This window comes from Falco biarmicus, chromosome 1, assembly GCF_023638135.1.
Source record: "Falco biarmicus isolate bFalBia1 chromosome 1, bFalBia1.pri, whole genome shotgun sequence".
Classification (NCBI taxonomy): Eukaryota; Metazoa; Chordata; class Aves; order Falconiformes; family Falconidae; genus Falco; species Falco biarmicus.
Window position 1 is genome coordinate 10,096,433 of NC_079288.1, and position 10,779 is coordinate 10,107,211.

Here is a 10,779-nt window from a genome sequence, read left to right on the forward strand (position 1 = left end):
ACGGTGGGCAGCACAGGGCACATGGGTCCCCGGAGGGATGCACTGCAGCTGACAGCCCCGCAGGGTTGTACGTGCAGAGCCACCTCCCCCAGCACTGTGCCCAGACATCTTTGCAAGCCAAATCACTGTGGCTTTTCCATCACCTGCGCTGCTAAGGTGCCTGGAGCCCCCTCTGCCCCCGTGGGGACAGTGATGTGACGTGTCCCCCGGCTCCAGCTGCAGGGACGCATCTCTGCGAGCCCCGTGCCGTGTGCATGTGTCCGCGAGCAGGGAGCGCTGCTGGGGAATGCTCTGTCGCTGGGGGGCTCAGGGACAGCCTGTCCCTTGTCCCACGGAGTCCCTAAGGCTGCTGGCAACCCACGGCCCCGCGAGGTGGCAGCAAGCATCCACGGCAACCGCGGAGAGGCAGGGAGGCTGCAGGCTGGGGGCGGGGGGGGGGGGGGGCGGGGAGACCCGGCTGGGGTGGGAAATGCACCCCCAGCATCATCTGCATGAGGGACAGCCCAGGAGGGATTCCCTGTTCACTCAGCCCACAGATGATGCCATGGGGCAGACTCCAGCCCATGGATCATACCCCAGCCCTGCAGGGATGCACCCCAGCCCTGGAGGCGGGCGGGGGGGGGGGGGGGGGGGGGGTGGGCAGGAGCGATCCCAGGTAAATGTTTGGCCCCTCGTGCCTTGTTCAGGTTACCTTGGCATAAATGAGGCATCATGTTCAAAAGGCACTCCTGCCTGTGACCTGACCCCTGCCTGCTCACTGCCACCACGGCTCAGTCCTTGGGGCAGGAAGGAGGTGCCAGGAGCATGGGGGAAGTTTGGGGGTGGCTGAAATGAATACAGCCCACAGCATGGGGTAGTAGGCTGGATGCTCCCCAACAGGGCAGAAGCAGCTCGGTTCAGCCTGGAAATGGTGCAGAACCAGGGTGTGAAATGCATCCTGCTGCAGGTGCTGAAAAGAAGCTTTCCCACCTCTTTTTTTCTTTTTTTTTTTAACCCAAACTGCTCCTTTAGGCCAAATGACTTACCCCCTTGGACCTGCACTAGGGAACCCAAATCCACTCAACTCTCCCATTTCTAGAGAATCTTTTCGTTTGTTCAAATAAATACTCCCTGAACACCCCCAAAACACCTGGCTCCTTTGGCTGCTGGTTCCCAGGTCAATGGAGCTCACCCTGTTACCCCAGGGCTTGGCCGTTGTGCTCAGCTAACTCGCCCACCACCTCCCATCAAGATGTGAGGACAGACCACAAACTAGGATGCTGAGCTCATCCCACTTCTGCCCCTCTCTGCCCCAGCCGTGAGCATGCTGCCCCAGCTGCCCCTTACTGAAAAGCTCCATAACCTGTCCTATGTCTACCTACTGTTGACCAGGGGTCTACAGAGCTGAGCTGAAGGACCTTACCTTGACAAACAGCCCCCGGGCTTCCTGCCTGAGCTGAGAGCTCCACAGCTGCTTGTCCATCCCACCTCGTCTCGCTCCCTGGCCAGGTCTGTGGTGCAGCTTAGATACCATTAGTTACTGCACCAAACCAGCAAACAGCCCACTGGGACGGAGGTAGCCCCACTGATGCTGGCACCTGGCCCTGGACTCTGGTAATGTCTGTGTCAGGCTGGATCCCTTCCCTGCAGCAACGTGGGTTCACACTGGTGTAAGAAGGTATTAAAGTTTGGCTGAGAGTTTGTGAAAGGAGGCAATATGCCAGAACCACCTCCCTCTTCCATCCCCCTCCTTATAATGGACTCAGGATGTTAATTAATAGCTAATTGCTAGTATCCTGCATCCCTCTAACATCTCACCAAGGAGCCTCAAAGTGCTTTGCAGACACTGACTATGATCCCCTGCTTTGACAATGCAGAAACTACAGTCCAGAGATGTTTCAGGAACTTGCTGGTGTTCCAAGTCTGGACCAGCAACAGCTCCCAGTACTGGATCCCTGCCCCAAGCACCAGCTCACCCTGCCTCTCCTGCCACGCCACTGAGCTGCCTCCCAGACTGTGGCCTTTTATAAAGCCCTCCCAGGCAAGCTGCCTGAAGTCAGGTTTGCAGGGGCCCAAGGCAGGGAAACAAAGAGTTAAACAATATAATGATAGGCTGGTGAGATCATCAGAGCTGGGATGCGCTCCATTGTTTATTAGGCTCAACAGAGCCCAATAGGCAACATCCAGAGCGATGTGGGGCTTGGGGTGAGGCTGGCTTAGGAGTGCGGGACCTTCTGCTGCAGCCTGTCCCACTGCTGGTGGGGTGGGCAAACGTCCCTCACCACTCGCCACGTAAGTAGGATGGATTTCCATGGGTTTGGTTCTGGGGGTGATGGAAAGGGAGAGGGGATACAGCAGGGCAAGACTGGGGGTCATCCTCTTGCTGAGCCCCAAAAAGGGACTTGCAGGTGGTCTGCTCAGCAAGACCCTGAGCGGGTTGCTGGGACCATCTAAACTCTGGATGATGCTGGAAAGCTGCTCCCAAAGGATGCAGGTGGCTGGGCCCAACCCACTTCCACTACACCAGCAAATGGACACTGGCTCCATCTCAATTACATGAAATTCTCTAACACTTCGCCTTATTTCTCCACCCCTGGTCTCGGAGCTGAGCTAGTCAGCCTGCAGGGATGGCTGCCCACGTAGCCACTGCCAGCCCCCTCCTTGCTCCGAGGTGAGCAGGGCTGTGGGGATGGCAAGAGAAAGGATGGGGCTTTAGCACTCATGCCTGGCATGAACACCACCCTCCCCGTCTTCTCCCAGAGCTGAGTCTGCTCAGCCCAGCAGGATCCAGCCCTCTTGGTGCTGACACACAGCAACAGAAAGCTGGATACTGTGAGCCGCTCCTCTTGTGCCTGCAGGAGCTGGTGGCCGGGTCCCTCCACAGTGTGCTCAGGGCATGTTCAGTGCAACCAGCCGGCTCACCTCCCACAGCAAACCACTACACACCAGTGACGTGACAGCCGGGACGACAGAGGCACTGCATGGTGAGTGATCTCCCAGCGCTCGGTCCCTCCCCAGGGGATTCCCTGCCCCGACACCCACACAAGGAACAGGGTCTTGTCTCCCGCCAGCACCTCCCTGTGTGCAAGTCCCCTGTGCAAGCCACCCGTGCGGCTGTGGGGATGCTCTTTGTGGGACAGGTGTGGGCAGGGCAGGTCCCCCATCTCCACCGGGAAACAGCCCCCCAGTTCCCAGCTGGTTTGGTTTGAGGACCTCAGGCACACTGCCTCACTGGGTATACATCTCACCCCTATCCACTTTGAACCTGATTGATAGCCGTTCTCAACTATGTTTGGCCAGGTTTAAACATCTAACAAAAAGTTTCTGCAAAGTGCATGCATGTGTATGTCTGTTAGTGCAGCAGTCTCCTCTCCCACCCATCCCACGGTCACACATGAGTCCTCTAGAGCAGCTAACCCCTTCTCCTGGCAAACAGGGACCCACGACTGTCATCTCAGGCGGTTCTGTACTGGGGTTGAACGTCAGGACCAATTAGAGTCAGACTGAGACACCCCAGAGCAGCAGGAAAAGCCATGCCCCAAAAAGCACTTATCCGTTTTTCCTCCATTCACCAACGTTATGGTTTCCTCCCAGCTGGGACCCCCATGGAAGACATTGCTGCCCACCCATTGGGGTGGCAGGCAGGACACACCTTCTGGCTGAAGGCCAAGCAAACCCCTTGGGTCTCTACCCCAAGACTTTGCAGAGCACCTGATGCTGCCATTTGCCAGGGGACCATCCCAAGCCATCTGGATGCCACCAGAAACCCCAGATAACCGTGGGGCAGTGGGGAGGGTCTGGGGTCCCTCTCTGCGGAACAGCTTGTGGCTTTAGTGGGGCAGTATCCAGATCTTAGATGGCTGGGTTGGGGACAGGTGGAGGAAGTGTGTGTGTCAAAAGCTCTCTCCTCAGCACCACCACATAATGTCCCCAAGGTCCAGGAGATACCCAGGTGTGTGCTGTGCCGCTTTGGCACCGGGGTCCCCAGCAGCACTAACAAACAGGGCCCAGCATATTTCCCAGCTCAGAAAGCAAACATCACCACACAGAGCACTGAAAGAGCAAAGGGAGGAGGAATAGAATCACAGGAGGCTCTTCCTTACGAAGGGGAGAAAGAAAGACCCCAGTATTAGCTCCACTGCCAACAGCTGCCCAAGATTTCAGAGGCAGCGGCAGCACAACACCAGACATGAAATCTGAGATGTGCTCTGGAGGCATTTTCAAGCCAGCAAACAGTCATCTGCGGATGCTCTCCTTACAACAATAATGATTTAGAAAATTGGAAGAAATCTGATAGCATTATCCTTCCAGGCTGCTCAGTACAACCATTGCATCTTCAAATATGAGCACATCTGTGATGAATTAGGGATGGAGCATGGGCAGAGCAGGAACTGAAATTGCATTAGCTCTCCCAAGAGCTGCAGATACATGCACTGCTCACAAACCAACTCCCAGACACTTGCAGGGAGTGAAATCCTTCACTAGCTAACAGCGGGGGAAAGTGTGACCAGAAAAAGCATGCTCTGCCGGGAAGTGCCAGAAAATTGATCAGTGTCTGGGAATTGTGGCGAGAGGAGTAGTTCTGCCAGAAAATAAAAGGGGGGAGAAAAATGCACTTTAGTGTAAATGAAAGGAAGATGATGGTTTCTGCAGGAACCTGACATTAATGCTCTGCAAAATTAAGAGGAAGGTGCTTTGCAGAGCTCCAAGTACCCATCGATGTGGAGGCAGGGCGGCAGCACACAGGCAAGCAGGGAATGGGGTGTCTGAAAGATGGGACAGGGCAGACTGCACTAGACTGCTGAGATATGAGATCTTGGCATTATTCCAGAGAAGAAAGCATATTTCCAACTACAAAGCCAAATTAAAATTATACAGTGGCTTGATCATAAAACCTCTCCACAATGGATGTTACAAGGATAAAGCCAAGACATGCCGTAAGATGAAATACCTAGGATGAAGTTTCAGGAAGAGCCTTGCAGAAGATTTGAGCTAGAAGAGTGGGATCACAACCAGCAACGCTGTGAGCAAGGGCTGCACGCACCAGCCAAGCGAGGAGGTACCCAGGATCTGGGCTCATCTCTGCAAAACTGCAGCTGGTGGGTTTTTCTGGAGGCCTGGACTGACTCCTGGGCAGGTTGTATAGGTGGAAGCAGAGCAAAGAATTTGGCCCTTGCACAGCCAGCCTCAGCGTCTCCTCAGAACGCCGGACATTGTTGGCAGTGTTTGGGTTTTGCCTCAGGAGCCTGTGGCTGCTGGGAGCCACAGCTTAAGAGCGGTGGGGTGAGCTCCATCACTGAAGCTGACAGCAGGGGAAGTTGTACCTGAGCACCCGCATGTCTAACACAGCTGTAGCCATCAAAACAACATCTCACAGCAGCTCATCCTTCTCCAAAGCCAAGGGGTCAGCATGCTGCACTGCAATCAGTCCAGCTTGCAGAGATAGGATCACCAGCTCAAAAGAAACAGAAACCAGAACTTGCTACTATGACCAGACTTACCTGCCTTGCCAAGTGCTTGATCATCCCTGATCAAGTGCTGTAGGAGATATATAAGGATGGCAGAAACATGTCCCCTCCTCTGCTGTGTCTTGCCTTGTTCAAGAGCAGGGGGTGAAAGCTGAGGACAGGAGGGATGCAGATAACGTCCACTGCTCTTGGTTTTCATATTTTGAATATTGGTCTAAGCCTGGCAAACCTGAAACATCACAAAATACATTAATACCACCAGATCTGCATTTCTGCAACAGTGTCTGTGTTGGGGGGACTAAATTGAACAATTACATCTGCTTCTTTGCAGAATAGACCACAAACCTTGGCAAGGGACACAGGTGAAAGAGCAAGGGAGGTGCTGGCTGGCACCCTAGATGGTGCATCAGCATCCCTAGACGGGCACTGGGCTCAGTGTAGCCCAGGCAGGTTTCCTTAAGACGGTGCCTCTGGAGCTGTGCCAGCCTTGCAGCCTCCGTGCAGCAGCACTTTCTTGGTGTGTACCACACTCCCACACTGATGAGCAGCAACAGGAAAAGAGCTGGGGCTGCTGGGCTTCACGTTTATCTCATCTACATCTTGTTGTTGCCCACGGCAGCTACAGACCTTTTCGCAACACACACAAGATACAAATCCAGCCTGGTATCACCCATGCTGTGCACCTCCTGGTGAGCCATCCCATGGGCCACCAGTGGGTCTGGGTGTAGGCAGGGCTGAACTGAGCAAACACGCAGCCCGCAGTGCTGTGTGTGCCAAACGAGGGCTGAAGCAGGGTTTTAAATTACTTGCTCTGGATCTAAGCCAACTTAGGCTCAAAGCTTGCGTGGTACTTAAGAGCTGTGCTTGACAGTGGAGCGGGCACAGAGCCCTGGTGGCACTGCCCATACATCTGAGCATCACGGGGATCTTGTGCCCAGGCCAGCACGGCTGTGGCTTGAACTTGACTCCTGCATGGGGGAGCTCCACGAGGACAGCTGTGGGGCTGGCAGCAATCACCAGGGGCTCTGCTTTGTGGTGCTGGCAGAAGGGCAATGAGGGGTCCTGGGCTGCTCCAGGCTGGCATCGTTGCTGTAGTCCTGCTGCATGCCCTGAGGGTGGGGACAGCCCCAACCACCCGCAGAGGACAGGTCAGTCCCAGCCCTTCTGACACCACTGAGCCCCTGGAGGAAAACCTGGGGGATAAAACAGGAGTTAGCTTTGCAAAAAAACCCCCAACTGATTCCTGGGTGTGAAGCATCCCCAGCCTCTCCTGCCCTCCTCAGCCCTGGTACCTGCACAGGTTCATCTCTGCTGGGCTTCCCAGCAGCAGGGCATCAGGAGCACTCCCTGATCCAGCCTCCTGCCTTGTCTCCTCAGCAGAGCCCTGAGGAAATAGCGGTTAACATAATGCTCAGCCCTTCCTACTTACCATAATGTTTTCTCCATGCTAAAGGCACTTTGCTTCTGGGAAAGCATATTTCCTCCTCGAGTTAGTGAAAAAATAATGCACCAAAAAGCCACACTGCCAACCCAGCTGTCACAAGGCAGAGTATTTCAGCATGCTCCTGCTACCGAGCACAAGAGCCCTCCCACAGCAGCCTGCCCCAACTTACAGCTGGAAAACTTCCCCTCTGTGATGAGCATTTCCCCATCTCCCATCTATGCATTTAAGAAGGGAACAAGAAGCTCCTGCATTGTGGCTACTACAAGGCTGGCATATCTAGGCTGGACGTGGCAATAAGAAAAATCCAGCCCCAGGGACACAAAGAAAGCACTCAGCCCATGGGAGGGGGATTTCTGCTCTCTTACTGAGTGGCCCTGACACAGAACACCTGTGCCTCAGTTTCCACACCTGCAAGAGGGAGACATGACCTTGCTACAAGGTGTAACGGGGGTGTAATTTGCATCTGGGAGGGAAAGCGGGTCTGGGGAATCAGCCAGCATCACCAGCCCTGCTTGCAGTACCCTGCTACTCCCCTGCAAGCAGCTGGGAGCCCTGGGAGGTTCAGGGTAGTGGTTTCCAATGGAAATCTACTCATCCCACCACTGAATCCCTGTGGGAGCTGGAAGCTGGTGAGCTGATGCTCTTCTCTCCCTGCAGTGACCCACAAAGCCTTCTCCACCTTCATTTGACTTGGCACCGATTAATGACCAAACAGAAAGCAGCCAATCCATCCTCCATCATTAGCCTTGCTCTGCTCTTTCTCTTTTGTCCATCTCAGGTCTCTGTCTCAGATCCCGTCACCATGGAAATTCCCCCCAAGAGCCCCGACGGGAGTGAGAAGTCACCTCAGTCCAAGGAGCTGCCGATCAGTAACACGGCCAGCACCCTCTGCATCAGCTCCCGGAGTGAGTCCGTCTGGACCAGTGCATCCAGAAGCAAGTGGGACATATACCACAAGCCTGTCATTGTCGTGTCTGTCGGAGCAGCTATCTTCCTCTTCGGGATGGTCATCACCAGCCTGTCGTGCATCCAAATCAAGAACAAACACATCTACAAAATGTGTGGCCCAGCTTTACTGTCCTTGGGACTGATGCTCCTCGTTTGTGGCCTTGTCTGGATCCCCATCATCCGGAAGAAGCAGAAGCAGAGGCAGAAGTCACAGTTTCTGCAGACCCTCAAGTCCTTCTTCTTTAACCGCTGAGGGCAGCCCAGGACCTTCCCAGGAAGGCTCCACTCACTTCTACCCACCTGTGTTGGTTAGCCATAAAAAGGAACACATTCTTCTATTCTCCTAGAGGATTTAATTCCAGTAAGTCTCTTCCCTACAGGTGAAACATACTGTACCAGTCTTCAATGTGAAAAAGAACTTTTTATTTCATCCAAGCAGTCCCAGAATAAAAGGCAAGTAGGATTTTGCAGCTGAGCCCAGCGAGGTAGGTCCGAGCTCTCTGCATCACTCTCCTGTCCAGTGAGTAACCCAACATCACATATTGGGAAAAGCAAAGCTCCTAAGTGGCTCCATCCTGCAGCTTCTACAAGATACATCAGCAGAGAGGAGCCAACCGACTACAGAGTGTGAGTGAAGGCTGGTGTGAGCACTGCCAACTGAAAACCAGTTCAGATGTAGAAATTCGGAGGCCAGAGATGGCTCGTCTGGAGTTAGTGGAGAGCAGGAGCAGGACAACATAGTTCCAGACCACTTTGTATCCGAGGAGCCACCAGAATGGGCAGCACACATCACCAGCGCTTAGGAGGACCAGACGTGATGCTCATGGCCAGGACTTCCCTGCCACTGGCCTGTTACAGCGGCTGGCTGAGACATGGCTGCAAACCAGAGCTCACTCCTTGCTCAGTGCAGGGTGTCTGCAGGCTTTATTTATTGTTCCAGAGCATCGAGGCAAGGAGCAGCATCACGAGCAGCATCACAAGCAGCACTTTTTTGTTCCCTCTGGCAGAGGGTGTTTAAGAAGGGCTGTTCCTCTAGGTCTGCAGGGGCAAAGCTGGTTTGCAGCATCTGCTCATTTGCACTAGCGCTGTCTGCCAGCAGCACCCATCAACCCACCCCAGCCATCAGCCTCCTTATGCAACCAGAGCTGGACCACAGGCAAGAGAGACAGGTTCATTACCTCCACCACTCTGCTTCTGCCTTTAATAAGTGTGTGCCCTGAGGCAATTCACCAAGGAAAACACTGATCCTTTCTGCATGGCTTTTGCTTTAGTTTTATGTTTTCAGCAGGCCTGATTTACTTTAAAAGACAAATCTGAAATGCAGGTTCTCAGTCTGAAGAACCAGTCTCAGCCTGGACAGCAAGATCTGAGTTGATATGAATAGGCCTGTGATGTCCAGCTCCCAGCTCTGGGTTCAGGTACTGGTGAGAGTCTGGTTTTTCCGAAGTGCTGATCCAGCCTGGATCCCACAGCAGCCCTTCGGCAGCGGCTGAGACCCCCCAGCACAGTGAGCACTGGCTCAGAGGCTTTGCTGCTCAAAGACCCACTGCAGGATGAGGATGTGGTCGGTGCTGATCAGAAGGAGAAGAGGAATACAGAAGAGGAGACCCCACCAAGCTCCTCTTTGTAGTCTGCACCTCCATAGGGAAGCTGTGGCAGCCCTACTGCTCTCCAAATGCCGTGGGAGGCGGGGAAGCCAGCAGGAGCTGCGGTGAGAGAATTTGCAATATGATAACCTGCATCACCTGCTGGTGAGAGGAAGCTCATGTAAGCCCCCAGCTTTCTTTAACCCAGTATCCCACATCTGCTGCCAGGCTCCTGCCAGTATGTGACAAAGGCTGGCCAGTGCCATCTGCCTGGACATCCCCTCCACCAGTGCTGGGAGAGCTTGAGGAGGCAGCTCCCAGCCTGGCAGCTGGCACAGCGGGATCACAAGCATTCGAGAAACACAGGTCCCTTTGCCCTGAGCCCAGCCTGGCCCTGAGTTGTGTTTCCTGGGTGGTGCAGACATGTATGTCCCCAGCCAGGCGGTGCCAGGTTTGTGAATGGAGTGTGCAAGGTGTATGATCTGGCACTGGACCCAGTAAACCTCTGTTTGTTCCTCAGCCATTCATCAAGCCATGCAATGCTTTGCTTGTTCTTGCAACCCTGACTTGGCACCAGGCAGCAGTCTCTGTTGATTTAGCTGCCGTGGGCAGAGGGTGCTCACCCAAAACTTCTGCTCAGGAGGCAGCTGCAGTCAGAAGAGCAAACATCAGCACTCACGCAGGGGAAATCACCGAGCAACGTGAAGAGCATCACCAGGTCCCAGCTGGCGGCAGCCTGCAGAACCGGTCACAGACAGGGGTCCTGAAGCTGCACGGTCTGGAGGAGGCACCTGGAAACGGACCCTGCTGCAAACAGCTCTGCTATGGCAAAGGCTGCTCAGCCCAGAGGGATGTGAAGGAAGGACTAGAAGTACCAAATGGCCCAGAGAGAGCGAGCAGGGGTCCTGCTCTCCATGACTCACAGCCAGGGAAAGGAGACAGTCAGTGAAATGTTAATGTGGTAAGAAGTCGCTAAGACCAAGAATCTAATGGGATTCCAGACTGCTCATTTATAACAAGAATATTAGGTTTAATTAAAGCAAACATTTCCCCAGGAACTTTCACATCGCTGCTCTGGTCTTATGTCTGTTTTTTTTATGCCTGCTGGTGGAGAAGGGAGGCTGTGCTGCAAGTGTTTGGGATGGGGGTTGGTGTGGCATCCTGGGGCCACCATGCAGGGACGCTCCCTCAGGACATCGGGAGGAGGAGGAGTGTGGCTAGTGCTGCAGGTTTGGTGCTGGCCATGTGCCCTGGGTGAGGGTCTCTGGTCTGCGGCTGTGCTCTGTGGGCACCTCTGATGAGGTGTAAGGAGCACGTAGGTGGCACAGGAAAGTGCCTGGCAAGAGGATGGAGC

At 54.3% G+C, this 10,779-nt stretch overlaps 1 protein-coding gene across 2 annotated transcripts; it reads left to right on the forward strand.

The window, feature by feature from the left end:
• The first annotated feature begins 1,819 nt into the window (after positions 1 to 1,819).
• On the forward strand, positions 1,820 to 10,482 carry PIRT (phosphoinositide interacting regulator of transient receptor potential channels). 2 transcript variants are annotated; one of them, XM_056332766.1, is made up of 3 exons: positions 1,820 to 2,271; positions 2,740 to 2,963; positions 7,670 to 10,482. In XM_056332766.1, the coding sequence occupies exons 2-3, from the start codon at positions 2,961 to 2,963 to the stop codon at positions 8,090 to 8,092; spliced, it is 426 nt and encodes a 141-aa protein (XP_056188741.1). In that variant the 5' UTR covers positions 1,820 to 2,271; positions 2,740 to 2,960; the 3' UTR covers positions 8,093 to 10,482. The 2 variants fall into 2 exon arrangements, with proteins under 2 accessions (XP_056188741.1, XP_056189574.1); XM_056333599.1 differs by having other exon boundaries at positions 2,838 to 2,963.
• Positions 10,483 to 10,779: the final 297 nt, after the last annotated feature.